The 18,656-nt window shown below is 40.5% G+C and overlaps 1 protein-coding gene across 1 annotated transcript in view; it reads left to right on the top strand.

Annotated features, from left to right (window-relative positions):
• Positions 1-363: 363 nt before the first annotated feature.
• The window catches only part of PCSK1 (proprotein convertase subtilisin/kexin type 1), a 38,106-nt gene continuing 19,813 nt past the window's right edge, over positions 364-18,656 (top strand). The window contains exons 1-6 of the mRNA XM_069492190.1: positions 364-619; positions 3,787-3,891; positions 7,133-7,243; positions 9,143-9,289; positions 10,633-10,709; positions 16,085-16,173. Coding sequence (XP_069348291.1) covers positions 440-619; positions 3,787-3,891; positions 7,133-7,243; positions 9,143-9,289; positions 10,633-10,709; positions 16,085-16,173 — 709 coding nt within the window. The 5' untranslated portion in view covers positions 364-439. The remainder of the gene's footprint in view (positions 620-3,786; positions 3,892-7,132; positions 7,244-9,142; positions 9,290-10,632; positions 10,710-16,084; positions 16,174-18,656) is intronic.

The raw sequence follows: 18,656 nt of genomic DNA, 5'->3' as shown, positions 1-18,656 counted from the left end.
GGTGTTTCTCACGGCTGCAAAATTTATGAGCAGACAGAGAGCAGACTCAACTGATCCCAGCAAACTGTTCCTTCCTTTTCTTAATCCCTCGCTGCTTATTTTAGTCGTTTCTCCACCCCGCTGGGAATACCATTCAGATCTTAGTCCAGGTAGATCTGACGTCAAGAGATGGCTTTCGTCGATTTGACGTGTAAACACTCATTTCCATTCTGGCTGGGAAGGGCTGGGGCTCCACTCAGCCAGGAGACCGAAGCGCTTCACTGAGCGCTCGCCGCCGCCCAGCCTCTCCTCGCGCGCCTCCTAGCTCTTCGCACAGCAGCCGGGAGCCAGGAGTGCTCCAGAGCCCGAGGGTGGGAAGGGCGAATCCGTCTGGGTTTTCTCCTGTCTTGTTTCTGTTCCCTCTCTCCTTCCCACTTGTGTGCGAGCGAGTGTGTGAGCCATGGAGCGAAGAGCCCGGACCCTGCAGTGTACCGCTTTCACCCTCTTTTGCGCTTGGTGTGCACTCAACAGTGTAACAGCCAAGAGGCAGTTTGTCAATGAATGGGCGGCGGAGATCCCCGGGGGCCCGGCGGCAGCCTCGGCCATCGCCGAGGAGCTGGGCTATGACCTTTTGGGTCAGGTAAGAGGTTCCACTTTCAAGAAACTTTCTGGGGCTCGGGGGGACTGGCGGGACTGTAGCGCGGTGTTTCAAGTGGGAGCCCCAGGTTCAACTCTCCTGCGCCCAGAGTGGTAAAGAACAAGGAGCTTCTCCAGCTCTCGCCCCTAGCACGCTGGGGAGAGAGAGAAAGCTTGCATTATTTACTGTTTGGGCTGGGCGCAGCCAAGCAGAAGGAAGCCTCTGCAGCTGGGTAGAGCTTATTCTTACTGTTGGCAGCTCTAGAATTGAAATCTGTTCCCGCGCGGTTTGGAAGAAAAATCCCTCCACGCTTGTTCAGGGAACTTGGGATGCACTCAAGCTCTCACCAACTAAGCGCCCCGGGGAGAGGCAGTGCGCTCCATCCCCCAGGACTATTAGGCGGTCTGCGTCAGGAGCCGGCTGTTTCCTTCTTTTCAATATGGCAGCAGCAGATCCAAGTCCCGATGCAGGGGCCAAGCAGGCTTGGGGATGTCGGCCGGCAGCCTTGGGGCGTTGGGAGAGCGTCAGCTGCAGGGACTCGAGACCCGGAGGTTGGGAGGCCGCGGAGTGGCCTGGGAGGCTGGCGGGAGAAGAGGTGGGTGAAAGACACGGGTTCATCACTCTGGGGAGCTCCGGGGGTTTTCACTGGGAACTTGTAAAGTCTGAGCTTCATAACTTTGCTGGAGCAACCGAACTGACTCTGGGGAAAGGATCTATTTCTTTCTTGTTCCTCTGCCAAGTGCGTAATCGTTTCCCCGGGGGTTTCGGCTTATGATGGAAACTGGTGCCTGTCCAAGCGGGGGCTGAGTTAATAGACAGCTTGCGGGGCATGGGGCGTGAAGGCATTAAGAGAGAGACTGCTTAGCTGCGCGATTCCCAGGGGACTGCAGGGGGTGTGACTTCTAATCGAGAGCTTTCCTTTTCCTTGGCTCAGAATCAAGCCCTGGCCCCCCGCCTTTTAAGTTGGTAAGCTTGGAAGTGGGGGAGGAGGGAGTTGTAAAACATTTTGGCGCGTTTTTCCTGGAGGTGGTGATTGAGAAGCCGCTGAAGTCACGGATGAGTAATCGGCGTGGGCGTTGGCGATTCCATAGATCGAATCCGCTGGGGAATACGCCTTCTCTTGCTAGAGGCTTCATTCTCCAACTTTATGAGCCAGACTGTGTTTGAAATGCCTGGCAGGAAAGTCAATGCAGATTGACTTCCTGGTGTCCCAGTACCAGAGCGAGCCTTTTGCTTTTTGCTTTTTGCCCAGGTCTTGCTCTGTGCCAGGTTCCGTGTTACAGGCTGAGGAATAAGAGGAGGAGGAGAGACACTGTCAAGGAATCAAGAAGCTAGAGGAGACTGGCTTAGAAACAAAGGATTACAACTGAATCTAATTTGTATAAAGATAGAAGTTGTACTTGGAGTCTGAATGTTTGTTGGTTGAAGGAATGAAGGTGGAAGGGAATTTGGGAGAGGTGAAAGAAGACTGCCTAAAGGAAGAAACACCTGCATGGGGTTTAGGAAGAAGAGTCAGAGATTGCCAGGAGAACATGATGAGAAGTCATGCCAGGCATAGAAAACAGCTTGTGGGGAAACAGTGAGGCATAGAGCAACTTAGTAGTAAGTCTGGTAACTGCAGGCAATCGTTGGGAATTTTAGAAAGTGAAAGAGAGAGTGAGTAGCAGATGGAGCTGTGCCTGTGGGTACGGTGGGCATCATGGAAATCATGTATGTCCTGTGGGGGAAAAATAGGGATTTAATTCTTTGGGCAGCTACTGAAAGGGTGAATAACACTGGTAACTGTGTAGAAGGAGATTGGGAGAGAGAACAAAAATAAATCCCTCTTTTTTCCCACCTGTTAGCCCTAGACACTCATCTAAACCTGGACCATTCAATGTGAGAACTGCATTTCAAAATAAATAAACATAAATCAAAAAAGTAAAAAACAATAAATCAGTGTTCTTGGGAGGATCTTTTGGGAAGGAATGGCATAGCCACAAAAACCATTAAAAAAAATAGTGGGGAAAAACTGTCTGTATTTATATATGATTTGCAATGCTATATTTCCTCTAGCCATTTTTAGTTAAAATGACATTACTAAAACAAATTTAACAAAAGTTATTTTGTTAGAATAATAATTATTTTTAAAAGATTGATAATGCTTTCCTGGTTCTGCTTATTTCTCCTTTTGCTTAGTATTACTAAAATTATACTAATTTTGCATTACTATGCTGAGTTCCTTATGGCCTCAGGATAAAGCTAAGATTAAGCTAGTGACAAGAAGCAAAACCAATTGTCAGCAGAAACAGAGCTAAGTATTGGTGATATTTTCTTATAGCTACTGATCTCTCTCTCAAATTCCATCTACAGCTTATAGCAGATCCACTCTCTGAGGTTCAGACTTGGAACAGGGCCTAAGCATCTCTATTAAAAAATTGAGAACCACAAATTTAAAGAACATGCTGCTGAAAAAAAAAAACTGTGGTCAATTGTTTGTTAATTTAAAAAGTACAGAGCATCTAGAGGATTTGGTAGCCTCAATTTTGGTACTATTTTGAGTAAACGGTCACTAGCTTGAAAGAATAATGAACATAGTTCCAAATGGACCAAAGGTGATGATAGCCACCCACAGAAGTATAGACACCTAAAATGGAACACTTGTCCTAAATGTAGCATGCTCTTTTCTGAAACTCTTGAACTAGTGGAAAATCAAATTGTCACTAATAGTAGTTAATAACAATTATCACTATGGATTCAATGGCTACATTTTATAGCAATAATGAATTTTTTTAGTTAAATGTAGCACTGACCATGGATAGTACCCCAGGTGTTTGCCTGCTTTCCACAGATAATTGTTCTCTGACAGGATACATTTGACTAAATCAGTATTTTTGTGTGCGTGTGAAATGTCTACTTATACAATATTGTCACACAAAACCAAATGTAGTTCCTCTAAAATGTGTGAAACAGAAGCATCATCAGCCCCCAAGTACACTGTGAGCCTAAGCAAATAATATCATGAGGATCATCTCAAGACCACTATCAGTTCCTTCCTCATGAAGAAAAACGTTATTTCAGGTAGAAGGAATGGGCTTATAAAAGTTGCCTGCCTCAAATTTAGTTGGGTTTCAAACTGGTCATACTTGTTTAGGAAAGTGGGTTTTTATTTTAATTTTTTCCTTTTCTAGATTGGATCACTTGAAAATCATTATTTATTCAAACATAAAAACCATCCCCGAAGGTCTCGAAGGAGTGCCCTTCATATCACTAAGAGATTATCTGATGATGATCGTGTAAGTGCCATGCATTTGTCTTCAAATCAATACCCTGACTTAACTGCTTTCTTTATGATTTCTAATGAGAACAAGATAATTTTGCAAATATTATATAGGGTTCTTTTTATTGTGATCATGATTGTTTAACTGTAATGTTTCTAGTCTTTCCATAAAGTTATAATTGCACATAATAATAACAAGATTGGATTGGATTTGTTAAGCTGAGGTTTATATATATTACAATTATATTTAGCTAAAGTTAATTTTATATGTATGTTCACAAATCCAGTCTAAGAGCAACGAAAGTGAATATTGAAAATCAGGAAGCAGCACTAATGAAAATGTTGACAATACAATCAATCAGCAAGTTTTTATTATGTACCTGTTTTGTACTAAGCACTTTAATAACAATGTGGGGATGCCAAACAAATACATGAACCTTGCTTTCAATAACATTTCTGTGTAACTGAAAAACATTCCACCATTTCTATATGGTGGAACTAGTGTTTACAAGAGAACACTAAATCCATGTCTTCATGAGGCAAATGTTTCCATAAGTATTTTATTGTTTGATGTAAACCATTTGATCTCTTTTCATCCTGGTTTATCTGATCTAATAATTAGGCAATAGCAGAAAATGTCTAGAATGAATATATGTAAATAAGGTAGGGATAATTTGAATATATAGCTAATGTACCTATTGATTTTTGAAGTCTGTTTTCAAGGTTGGTGAACGTATTAATAGAAAATGTTGACTATGTGGGGAATATTGCAGTTTGCATATACAATGTTGCCTTTTCTCAAGAATGTGCCATCCTGAAGGAAATTTATCCTGGTTGGCCTATCTGTCTATATGATTTCTGTTGCCTAGGACACCCTGGAGAATTATAGTGAGAGATCCTCTTGGTGAGAGGATTAAAAATATCCTTTCCACTTCCCAGGGGGGGAAAAAAGTATGAGTGACAGAAAGGTGATAGAACTGTTCAAAGTACATGGAATTCATGAATCCTGTAAAATAATTTGATGTTTTATTCATTCTATAACTGAAAGAATTTGAAGAAGAAGAAGGCAAATTATGAGGATAGAGAATGATTGGGCCTGGGTCACCAGTGTTCAAACATAAAAGAAGCAACCACATTCTGAAAAATAATGCTGTATCAGGACCATGGACAGTGACTCTACAGCTCATGTACACCCATTGCTGGCTCTTTTTGACAATTTATGGCTAGATGTGGAAGACCCAATTAGAGACCCCGAACTTTACTTCAAAAGTTTCTTGTTCAGTGTGGTCTTCTCTTACCCACCCCAAGGCATATGGCTTATTGTATGTAGGTTCTGAAAAGACAGACAACTCCTAGAACTCTGGCTAGGTTTTGAGAAGGATTTCCTTCTCTGCCTAAATGCATGCCTCAAATGCTCGTTAATGCACAAGGAAGTCAAACTGACCTCTCTTCTCATCTTCATAGCAGAAAATTAGACTGAGTGAAGCATACCTACCTGTTATTCTTACTCAAATTATCTTGTAAAAAATGATAGTTCATTCCTTGATAGTTGATTTTGGGGGGAATCCTGAGGCATAATGACAAAGAGCTAAGAATTTACTCTCTAACACAGATATAACTTTGTAAAAAAAAAAAAAAGGAGTTTATATAATACTATAAAAATTAGCCCAGGAATAATTTTATTTTAGGAAAATTCCTAGAACCATAGAGCTTGAAGTATAAGGTTGGAGTAGATGATCTTTGCTCTTTCAAAAGTATGATTTACAATTAAGTACATCATACCTATTATACATAATAGAAAGACACCATCAATTTTTCTCTATTCCATTTGGTCTGCTCTTCTAGAGATTAATATGTGATTCTGAGTTAATGACATTAATCATAACACTGTTTCCAACAATTGGATGTTTATCTGATCAGATTGCAGAGTGCCTCTTCTTACATTCCATTTCTAAAAATTGCTCTTGATTTTCATTTTATTGCTTTTTTTTGATGGGGGATAATATTCTTTCAAATCAGCCCTGTGAAATGCAGAGATAGTCTATCTTTATAAGTCTGTTAATGAAATCTCCAACTGTAAGTGACCCTCTACCTCAAAGATTAGTACTTGTTCCCTAGCAGCCAGCTTCCAAAGACCAACTCAGATGACAGGCAGTATTCCAAGCATTGAGGTATTTTAAGCCAAAACAATTAAGCTTGAAAATACAAGCACTTTAAAAATAAATTATAGTGACTAATTTCTAGCTCTCAAGTCCTTCCCAATGTTTATAATAGGTTTGCAGTATATTTTCTAATTGAAAATTCAGGGCAGTCTTAGTGGGTGGTTTTACCCTTTAGTTGTAAGTTATTTTTCAGTTTTTATTTTTGGATTTGATTCATGAGTACTCTCACATTAACAATATCAAACCACACACTGGACTGTTATCATGTATACAACAGAAAAAATCTGTTTTGAATAGGAAATAGTTATGTTGTCCAGCAAAATAAGAATATAGCATTATCTCATAATGAATATAACTGCAAGGCAGCCCCTCAGTCTCCTAGGGCCTCAAGTATTATAGGATTATGCCATAGATGTGTGGCAGGTAATTTTTGTATTGTCAGATCTCCTTGCATAATACACGAGACTGAATTAATGGTAAGTGTGTATGGTCAGTAGTGCTCATTCATCACCCTGGATCTGTTTTGCATATTAAATACTCTTAAACAGGAGGTTTAAACACAGGGGAGCCAGATTTTCAAATGTGCAAAGACACAGAAACATTCTTGTCTTGTGTTATATTTGCAATTTCTACCTTTTGCATGTAAAGAAAAAGAAATTAATCTATAAGAACACCACAACAGCAGTCTCTGAAATTTCTCAGCCTGTTGACTCATTCCATTAAAGTGGACAAATTTTCAGCTATGTAGCCCTGGAACCTCAATATAAAAATGGGCATTATGGCCCATTTGCTGATGAAAGAGGACTGAACTTTTGCTTCCACTGTAACCACAGTGTAAATAATTTGAGGGAATTATCATTTCACTGACTGCTTCTCCTCCCCCTAAAGGTGCACTTTGCTGTAATAGAGGAAATGTTCATCTCCCCAGTGGGCAATCCCTTCTTCTCACTGAGCTGCCAGTTTGATCCGCAGTCAAACAAAAACACTGTGGAGCTGCCTGAACTGTGACAGGCAGGGTACTGGAGATAGAGGGAAGATGATTATACAGAGGTGGCTATTTGACTTTTGATTTTGTTGCTGTAAAAATACTTATAGGTTATATGGGCTGAACAACAGTATGAAAAAGAGAGAAGTAAACGTTCAGCTCTGAGAGACTCGGCGGTAAATCTCTTCAATGATCCGATGTGGAATCAGCAATGGTACTTGGTAAGTACCTACAGAAAGACTCTGTAGGCTCTGTCTTCTTTATATTGTTACATCCGCACAATAGACCCTTCTTTATAATGGAAAATTTATTATAGGGCCATGTTATCTAGAGAGTAGGGCTAATGGGACCTTACTTGATCTGGATCTTTTGTTTTGCTGGGTGAGGCTTTCTGAAACAGAGGTCTTTAGCTGTTATAAGAGAAGCGATTGTCATCTTTTTGTTCCTTAAGCTTATCTGGGGAGATAATGCAGAAGAATCATGTATTGTAGGATAGTAGTTCCAAAAACAATACTCACGGCAAAAATCTCATTTGGTTAAAGTTACGATTGAGAACTCTTTAAATTACAGATTATAGGGAACATAATTTGGTATATACAGCCCTGAATGACAATTCTTACATGATACAGCTGATAATCTCTAAAAGAGGAACACAAGAAATGTCTATTGCAAATGTCTAGACTTGCAAACCAATCGACCTTTAAGGTAGTTACAAAATCCTTGGTGGTGTGTGGGGATTGAGTGGAGAAATTGTAAGTGTTGCTGTCTGTCTTCAGGGTGTCCTCTCTTCAGTTTTAATGTTAAGCCTCCATAGTAGTGATACATGTTAATAGAAGGGTTTATTGTTGAGACTATTATAAAAGATAATTTTTCATGACAACCTTAAGCTAAGGCACTCTTCTTGCATAATGAATGGAAAAGAGGATCAGTTTTCTCTTGCCACTATCTTAACCTAAGTACTTGCTCATTGCAGCAAAATAAACATATCAGCTAACATTTCTTGTGCATTTGCTATGTGCCAAATACTGTTCTAAGTGTTTGACATGAATTAACTCATTTAGTCCTCACAACTATCTTATGTTGTCAGTACAGTAATTACGCCCATTTAACCAATGAAGAAACAGAGACATTGGCAAGTAGAATAATTTGCCAAAATCACACAGCTACTAGTGACGGGACCATAATCTATGGCTACAGAGGTCATACCCTAAACAACCACAATCTATAATTGCTCCTGGAACTGACACAAAGGCCTTTTTCTCTGGCGTTGGCCAACAATCTGTGCATGGTTCTAGCCTCCTGTGATTTAGCTTCCCACTGGCCTGGTAAAATCCTGTCCCCACCACCAGATACACACCTCTTTCTGAGGAGCAATAGCAAAGGGACAGCCCATTCACTGACACTTTTGACTGTTATTACTTATAAATTTCTTGCTGACCCTTTCACCAGGTACCTGGCATTCTTCTACTGAATCTCTCTCATGTGCTTGGAAATGTGCTTATATCTGTGTTCCCTTGCCACCCAACTCTTCCTCTCCACAGTCCCACACACCATAACTATCAGAAAAATTATCTGTAAAGGAAAACCCCAAATCTCCTCTCACAGATACTTACTCCCTAAATTAAACAGCAATTCCTGATAAGATCACAGTCTCCTGCATTCCAAGTTCTGCTTCTTCTTTTAGAAGAAAAGTTCTAAAACATCCATGCAGACAATATAATATGAGTTAAGTGTGGCAATGGAGATGGAGAATCAGGATTTGGGGAGAGATGGAAACATAGACCATCAAATAAAGCTTCAGATAGATGAAAAGCTTAAGTATATTATAATAAATGAAAGAAACTTAGGGATAAACTTCTTTGAAGCCATGTAGTACAAAGAGATGGAGCCCTGTTGATTCATCCTTTCAAGTGATTTTCCACTGGAACAGTTGGGAGAAGAGCAGCACTCTGATGATTCATTTGGCTGAACTTTAGTTTTCATTTCACCTAATTGCCCCTTTCTAAAGAGTAGAGTGACCCAAGGAAAAAGAAAGATGGGTCTCCAGGTTGGAGCTTACGTTCCCACTTTGTAGAAAGCAAATCATAATTTTACGAATGCTTCTTGCTTTCCTTTACCAGCAAGATACCAGGATGACTGCAGCCCTGCCCAAGCTGGATCTTCACGTGATACCTGTTTGGCAGAAAGGCATTACGGGCAAAGGAGTTGTTATCACTGTACTGGATGATGGCTTGGAGTGGAATCACACAGATATTTATGCCAATTATGTGAGTCTGGGCTCTCCTATGGCTGTGACTTGGGGAGCTGTCTACGCAGATACATAGTTAGGGCTTTCCTTCCCTTCTAGGGCATGCTGCTCTAATGTCAGCACCTAGGACAACGGGCCAATGCTTTGGCCCTTCCCTCACCCTCTCACCAGCCGATATGAACTTATTTCATACCAGTGGCATTGAAAAAATTCAGTGGGGTCAAAGATTGCTCAAAAGAATGTACATTGGTAGAAGAAGGGGAGGTACCTACACCAATTAAGTTATTAAAAACCACTGAGATACTGAATCACTCAGTGTTTTGAGCATTAAAGTAATCAAATCAAGCCTGATGCCTGAGATCATATTCAGTCTTCCTCCTCACATCTTTTATGGGTCAACATCCCTGACTTTGTGAATGTGATTCCTTCCATGCAAATTAAAGTGAATACCACACAGTGCAAATAGGCCAACTTGAGAAAGGAAGAGTTTACCAGAAATGGGAAAATAAATAAATGATAGCTATTTGCTTCATTGTTTCTGAAGTTCATAATATAATATGAACTCCATAATATATCTGAGGCCTTCAGATCAGGGAGGCAGATGTTTCATCTTTAAGATTGTCCCTTGCCTTTCTCATCCTTCCCACCCATCCAACATTCCCCAGCTATAACTGAAAGCTAAAGAGCAAAGGAAAAGGGAAGGAAAAGAACAGAAAACGTTAGCACAGAGTATCAAGTAGGAATTATTGAAAGATATGGAAAATATTGAGAAGTAGCAGTATTGATGATAGAATTTCTATGTGGGAGATGTTTAAATGTAGCAATCTGGTTGGAAAAGGGAGTGTGACCTGGAAACTTGTCTGGAACTTCAAACATACTCTCTTTATTTAAATTACACGTTTACTTAGTGTACCTTGGGAGGCTGAAGGAGGTCACCATGGACTGGGGTCCCAGAGCATAACCATCTCTCCGAACCTATATTTTTAAGAGAGATGAGTGTCAAAGTGTCACTAAGTAACTTTATGGCCTAGTTAAGTCATTCACCTTCTCTGGGCATCAATTTCCTCATCTGAAAAATGAGGTGATTGAGCTAAGAAGACTGATTCATTCCAGCTCGAACCTCCTATGAGCATCTTTGAACCATAATTTTGGTAAACATTCACTGAGAACTGGATACTGGCTTGCTTTGTTGTGTTTATCATCTCTGCCTGGTTTGTGGGTATAATACATACTCAGTGACTAGTCCAGAAACTGAAATGCAGGCTTTTGAGCTATCAGCCAGGATAGAAGGGGAAGGGGTAAAAGGCTGGAAAGTGCTGCCTTTTTTATGATGCTACAGTGTTATTTTTGTTGTCATTTTAGGATCCAGAGGCTAGCTATGATTTTAATGATAATGACCATGATCCGTTTCCCCGATACGATCCCACAAATGAGAATAAGTGAGTAAATGTTTATCTGGGGAAGTAAAATATTTTAAAATGCTTTTATCTTGTTTGAGAAAATTATTCTATAAAGTTGACCCACATTTCAGCTCTCAGAAAATGTTAATGTACACCATTCCATACCACAATATATTTTTTTTTGCTTTTAAAACAGAAACCAAAGCTTCTGTAATATTTTTATATTCCTTTTGGTTTATATAGAATCATATTTTCATCAAACTTCTTGTATTATGAAATTCTCTTTCTTATGTTATGAAATTCTCCCCTCAAGTGTTACCGAATAATTGTAGCTTTAGAAAGAATGTTTGGGACATAAAGAGTACAAAGTTTAAGTCCTCACGATTTCTCTATGAATCTTTTACAATTAGCAACATACTTGATGTTACTCATAAAAAGATATATGATGTATATGAATGATGCCCCCAACTTCCTATGGCGGCTACAACCACTCTCACCAGTTCTCCCAGAAGAGCACTACTGGACTCTGGACGAGAGAAATGCCCCTGAAACCTGGCCCCCAAATCCAACACAGGGTCCAGGGCTTTGAACCAGTTAGCAGCCTGCCCAAGAGTTCCTGCTGGTGTAAAGCCAAAAGGAAGAGAAAGAAGACAGCGTCTGAATCCTTCATTAACCCTCTCTCCATTGCAGCCACAGGGTGATAAGGGAGGTCAAGAGCCAGACATTCCACAGCAAGAAGCCAAAGACTCAGAGGCAAGAGACTTTTAACCCTCTTTCGTAGCCCCAAAGAAACTTCACCCTCTAGGCATATGGACCCTCAAAGTGTCCTTGCCCATGGGAGAACTCATCTTTGTTCATTCTGATATTTCTCACAGACTTCAAGGAGACATTTAAACTTTCCTCTCCATTTTTTTCCACCCAGAAGAGACTTGCACCAAAATAGATCAAAGCCAAGGTCAAAATTAGGGCTTGCTGCTACAAATGGGAATGGAAAGAGCAAAGCAACTAAAAGCTCTTGGTAGATGGCACATAAGTGCTTCCCTTTTCTCTCTGGATGACTCTGTCTCTTGGACTATTACCCAACTTAGGCCAGCCAAGTTTCTCTTGCTCTCTCTACCCGCCCCCACCCTCCTTATTCTCTCTGAGAACTCTCACATGGCCAGTGCAGTCATTTTGACCTCAAGTTATTTCTTTTTTTGGCTGGTCCCCACCTCTAGAAGGCCAACAAACCCCAGGAAGAGAGGATGCGGCCTCAACTTCTGGGTGTATATTTCTTCCTTGGGGAGAAGGGGAGGCGTGTAAAAGGTTCAGATGTACTAATTATTTCAGCACCATTTATTTCTTTGAGAGTTTGAGTAAAGGAGTTAACCATAAATAACCTTAGAGGTTCAAACACTCCAGTAAGGACACAATAGGAACCACTGGCAGAAGCACCCTTGGAGGAAAGTGGGAGTGTCTCAGGAACTTATAACAGGGCCCCAAGACAAACTTTTTGCCCTATTTCTGAGTCAGGGTAGTGCAGGACCAGTAGGAACCTCTGCTCTTTTGGAGCACCATCTTGCAGTGTTAGCCTGGGTGGCAGTCACGGCTTTGCCAATTACCAGTGTAGTGAGTGGCCTCAGGGGGAAATCACTCACTTCTGTCTCTCTCTCTTTTTTTTTTTTTTTGTCCCCCAAAATGGTGACAAGGCACTTGCTCTCTATGTTTCTGAAAGAAACTTCCAAAGCAAATGTGTGATAAGTACTTGGAAGACGAGGGCACTCTTCTCAGAATATAGTAAAAATGACAACTTTTATTCCACCCCCTTGATTAAAACTAAGAGGGAAATCCGCTGCCAGCTGCATGGGTGCAGCTGCAGAGACTTAGCTAGAGGTGTCAGCCTCCTTCCCGGGGAGATCCTGGGTAGATCCTGGGTCTGGCCGTGGGTTCCAATGTGTGTGATGACTTGTGTGGTGGCTGCGTTGTAGGCGAACATTTGATGAAATGCTACTCTCTAGAGTTTCTCTGGTCATGAAGAGGAAGACTCAAAGTTTCCTCTTCCTTGCCAGAAAAAGAGATAATCTCATAGCACAGCATTTATAATAACATATATATAATGAAATATAATTTCCCCCAATTCAGGGAGCTACAAAGACCCCAAGAAAGTAGCCCATATACTGATATTTATTTTGTGCCTGAAAACGCTGAGCTTCCAGAGCACAGCCTGCCGTGAACCTTCCACATAGCATGGAAGTAGCATGGCACAGCCCAACAGTTACAGGCACAGACTTTGGAGCCAGATTTAGATCAAATCTTGCCTGTGCCACTTAATGGTTGAGTGATCATGAGCAAATTATTTAACTTTTTTGTACTTAGGTTTTATCATCTTTTGAAAAGGGATATCTACTACATTAAGTTATAGGGATTAAATGAGTTTATATATATAAAAATATAAATGGCTTGGGCACTGCCTGGAACATAAAAATAAGGTAATAAGTGTTTGCTGTGATGGCGATGATCATAGTGACAATGACAGTAATGATGAGGATGATCAAGGCTTCTCGTTTACCAACTGAGGCTGACCTTGTTTCAGTGAGAAATTAACATGACAAGGACAATATCATCCAATATGAGCAGAAGCAGAGACAAGTCAATTTTCTAAGCCAATTCCAAATCTGCTATTTGAAAATGACTCAATGAACAACTGTCTCTCAGGGTCCTCTTGACTATAATTTAAAAGGTAGCATCCCTATCATTTATCAGAAGGTATAATAAAAAATATAGTTACCCTTCTAGTATGTTGTCAGACATAAATCCCTCAAGTTTGGAACATGAATGGCCTCATTTTGTCTTGGCTTTTATAGCAATTGCAGACCTATTATCTCCCAATTCCAAGGGCATTATCTCTCCAAACTGTCTGTATTGCTGTTGTTCTTTATTACTATGTAAATGAGATGAATAAAAGCCACATGTAAATGCTCCTTTGCAAATCAAAAGAATAACTAAATAATAAAATCTTAAAAGTGCAGGTAAGTCTTACTATTGAGCTGGCATGAATCTGTATTTAGTATTTCAATACCAATTACGGATTATTTTTCTAGTTAAATAGCATGTGTGACAAGGGTTTTTTTAACCAAAGTAATAGTACTCTTTAAACTATCTTGTGGAATAATTTTTTAAAAAAATCAATTTGTTTAAATGCCAGTTACAACCATTGTTCTAAGATAATAGAGGGTTCTTTTATCTCAGCACCTCATTTAGGGAAGAAAAAGAGCTGCAGGTCTATAAAGAATGACACAGACACACTTTGATAAAGTCTTCCCGTTTTCTCAATATGTGAGGTGGGAAATGAGGATAAGAGGAGGAAAACACATCAACCCATAATGGTACCATGATCCTACTGCAACTTTCACTAGAAAATAGTCAGTTCTTAGTATGTAAGAAGAGAGAAATAATAGGTGGTTTCACATTGTATCATTTTTTAGGACAGAGATACAATTCTGGGGATGTTTGTCAATAGGTTGATTCTGTTCGCTCAGGCTGGAGACTTTCACTGGATTCTTTTGCTATCCTGGGTCCTATATCCCATCCTGTATAAATAGAAATATATGCAGTGGTGACTTCTGGAAGCACTTTCTCAGAGATGACAACTGAATTTCTCCTTCTATAAAGGCAAAGAAGGCTAATCCATCAACTAAGCATAAGATGCCTTCTATGTGTTCAAATGTGAACACATTTCTCAGAGAATGGGTGTGTTGGTCAGAACAGCTTCAGTTGCAAATGAAAGAATCCAACTCAAAGATTAAGTAACATGGAGATTTTTTTTTTTTTTTTTTTTTTTTAAATTCACCCAAGGGATGTTCTAGCTTCGGATGTGGCAAGATCCAGGAGCTCAAACAAATATGTCCTCAGGACACCGAGTGCTCTGTCTCCATCTCCTAGTGCTGCTCACCTCCACTTAGCATCATTCTCAACAGAATCTTGCCAGGCAGAGAAAGACCCACTTGGCTCGCATGGAATGTAAAGCTTGAGATTCCCAAGAAAGAGTAGGGTCCTTTTCCCCATAATCTGCATCAGTCTTGAAAGCTGTCCTAGAGGAGGGGCCCAATGATTGAATCAACTGCAAGAAATCAAGGAGGGTTGCTTCCCAAAAGGGGGAAGTGCTAGCACACAAAGAAGAAGCAGATGTCTGCTGCATCAGGGAAGACCTTAAATTAAAGAGAATTACATTTTCCTGACTCAGAATTCCTATTCCATCTTAACATGAAGGAGCAGGAACATCATTTAGTGACAGGAGACAAGGAAATTATCTTTGTTACTTTAGGAAAAAGAAGCTAAACAAAATTATTTTGGATGGCCCAATTTAGGAATTTTATATTTCATGCTAGGCTGAACTAATAGATGGCCAGCAAGGTAGAGTCTAAAAGTAGCCAGCCAACATTGTTGCTCAGAGCTAACCCTTCCTCTCTTTTCCTCTAGGTAAGTATATCTGGTCAGTGGCTATTCCGAGCCACAAACAGACTTCACACTGCTCCCAGCTGTTTCCACAGTGGAATAAAGCCATGAAATAAATGAATTCACATTAATGTGCTCCTGACTTATGGGCCCTCCTGAATGGATTGTGGTGGGAAAAGACAATTATCATTCCCAGAATTTCAGAATTGATGCTTTAGTGGTGGAATTTGGTGTTGTGGAGATGTATTTTTCTTCCAAATCCTCTGAAATCATAAATTACCCTCTTTGCCTGATTGCAAAACCAATTTTGTTCAGGCTTCTAGCCTCAGTCAGAGTTACAGGAACATTCTCATTTCCCAATTAGTCTGTAGTGTTTCATGAATATCTCAAGCTCCTCTTGGTGCCAGATAATCCTCAGACATTAAAGTGTGGTGTGTGATTAGAGAAGAGGAGGAGGGTTTAAAGGGGGCCTTTGTTCTATCGTATCCCACTGAGGCTGGCCAGGGCAACCTACTCCAGGGCAGTCGCTAGGGAGGAAAGTGAGGAGCCACTTCACTACCAAGCAGTACGCAGCACAAGCCGTTCCTCTGAAGTTGTTTCTGAGTGTCAGAGTTCTTATATAATACTAATCACGAACACTTCCGAATCCTTACTCTCTGTCAGCCCGTTCTAAGTGCTCTATACACATTATTTCATGTGATCTTCACAGCAACCCTTTCAGAGTAAGTGAATTACACAAGGCCACACCACTAGGTAATGGCAAAAGCCAGAATTTAAACTCACATCACTTTGGCTCTAGTACCTGTGCCCTTCATCTGAAAATAAATTTCATCTAATACCAATGGGAGGAAAACCAGCAACAACGCTGACAAAAAGTAAATATATCTATGTGCCATGGTCATTCATGTGCAAAACAAATGTGTTGTTCTTATTTTTGTTTTAAAATTCTTATTTTTTAATTCTCATTTTTTAATTCTCAGACATGGGACCAGGTGTGCAGGAGAAATTGCCATGCAAGCCAATAACCTCAAGTGTGGGGTTGGAGTTGCGTACAATGCCAAAGTTGGAGGTAAAGCGGAGGGTGGTTCCCGTAGTTTGGTGCTTTAACGCGAGGCTTTCACCACTTGTTATAAATGGGGGTGGGGCCAGTGGGGGAGGCTTTTGTTTTCAACAAACAAAGGAAGAAATGAATTCCATGTAAAATTTGCTACGGGACTTGAGCATGATTTGCAAGCAAATCAACGGATACGGATTCCCGGAAAATGGATAGCTGAATATAGCCTATACATCTTGGCAGGAAAAAAAAAATATGGAAATGTTGAATAACATTTAAACCAAATCTCTTTCTCTCTATGTTCTGATTTAGAAGGGTTTGTTATTGAGTGTTTGCTAAGGGAGCAGAAGGAGGAGGTAAATTCAGGCTAAGACTTTCCCTCTCTCTCAATTCTGTAGAAGTTCTTCCTTCCATAGCAAAGAATAGCTTCAAAAAAAATTTTTTTTTTTTGAGACAGGGTCTTGCTATGTTGCTCAGGCTGGTCTTGAACTCCTGGCCTCAAGCCATACTCCAGTCTTGGCCTTCCAAAGTGCTGGGATTACAGGTGTGACCTACCAGCAAAATACGTACTTGTTTGTTAAGAAAACAAAGGTTATCTTTGATAGCAAGGGTGTAGAATTTCTAATTATTTTAGTCAGTATCTTTATGGGGAAACACAGGGTAAGTTCCATTAGGGCAACAGAGGACATTTTAATAAAGAAACCATTTATAAGAGTTAGAGGAAACCAACGAGGGGCTAACAAATGTGGGCAGATGTTACCATCATTAGGCCTGAAAGAGCAAAGGGAAGGGGCGGTCATACAAAGTGGAGGGAGAAAGCTGTGGTCCAGGAGAGAGCCCCTGGGTGGCCCTTGAGTATATCAGCAGAGCTACTTCCAGGCTGAGAGGATCCAGGGAAACAGATGCCTCCCTCTCCTCTCACCCCCCACCCTCCTGCTGGTGTCTTCACTGGGACAAATGCTAAACCCAATGGGATGGCAAGAGAGCCCACTGCTGCAGTCCCTGTCCCGACGGAGAAGGGTGGACAGTGGGTCTGCAGGGGCTGACAGACTCCTCTGTGCTCTATCCCTACCTCTGGCTTTCGCATTATGCCCTGACTTTAGTGTTTAGTTGGCTTTCAAAAACGATAACCACAACAAAACGATCAATTTTAGAACATATCAATTACAATAAAACCCCATTAAGCCCCACCTGAACAAACCTTGAATTTGGTTATGTATTCCTTTTTAGAAATCAAATAAATATACATCCTGGAGTATATAATGCATATCTCATTAATATAGGACACTTTTAGATTTTAAGTGTCATTCCTGATTCCTTTGATACTAACATCTTCAAAGTGCTCTGTTAATTTAAAGATAATGAAGGCAGAAGCGCAAATTAGGTAATCAGCTAGAAAAAGAATTCACTTTCTTAGTCCTGATGAACTAAACAGCTGTAGCTTGTGAGAGAATCATCTAAGGGGTGGGGAACCCATGGCCTCAAGGCCACATGTGGCCTTCTGGATCCTTGAGGGCAACCTTTTGACTAAATCCAAATTTTATGGAACAAATCCTTTTAAGGTAACAAAATCTAGTTTGTGACAGTGTAGAACTGAGACATAAGTCTTTAGATTCCAAACCTACTGATTTTTTTTTCATTACTCTACCTTTTAGTGATCTAGCCCCAAATGCATTTTTTAACAATACTTTTCATTTATTAGTCACCTACTGTATGTCAATCACATACCCTACAACACATTATAGGCACTGTATCCTGGTGGTTAACAGGGTGGATTTGGGTGCCAGATTTCCAGGGTTCAAATCCTGGCTCCCCGATTTCAAGCTCTGTGGCCTTAGGCAAGCCACCATCCCTCTCTGGTCTCAATCTCTCTACCTACAAAATGGAAAGAATTACAGCACCCACCTCAAATAGTTGTTGTGAGGATAGATGAGTTCATACATATAAAGCCGGTAGAATGTGTAGAATGGTGGCTGTACATAGAATATCTTCAATGCACATGAACTGTTATTATCATCCCCATTTTACAGTTGAAGAAACTGAGACACAGAGAGGTTAATGGCTTGCTCAAGGTTACACAGCTAGCAAGTAGCAGAGACGGAAATTTTTTTCTTGAGATGCATTTTTAAACATTTTTTTTTAACAAATACAACTTTCACTGATCATGTCAATTCCATGTCCTTTTACCTTTGCTCCATAGTAAATAACAGTGTGCAAATCTAAGGCTGTGCACTCTATTGCATTATGAGCCTGAAGCCAGAAATAACCAAGTAGCTGCCTGTATCTGTCCAAATTGTTTTTGTCTCTTGCATTCGCAAGTGTGATGATGGGCAACAGCCTATTGGAAAGCACAAAGAGCTACCACTTCTACCTTCTCCTAATGAAAAATGATTCCCCCTCGGGAGTGAAATCCATGGCAATGATTTCATCCTTGAGATTATTTAGGAGAAAAGGAAGCGTGTGTCTTGAAAATGGTTCTTAGCAAACACATAAAAGAA

The sequence above is a fragment of the Eulemur rufifrons genome, chromosome 17, assembly GCF_041146395.1.
Source record: "Eulemur rufifrons isolate Redbay chromosome 17, OSU_ERuf_1, whole genome shotgun sequence".
Taxonomy (NCBI): Eukaryota; Metazoa; Chordata; class Mammalia; order Primates; family Lemuridae; genus Eulemur; species Eulemur rufifrons.
The sequence above is the reverse complement of the archived record's forward strand: the minus strand, read 5'-3'. Positions and strand labels throughout refer to the sequence as shown.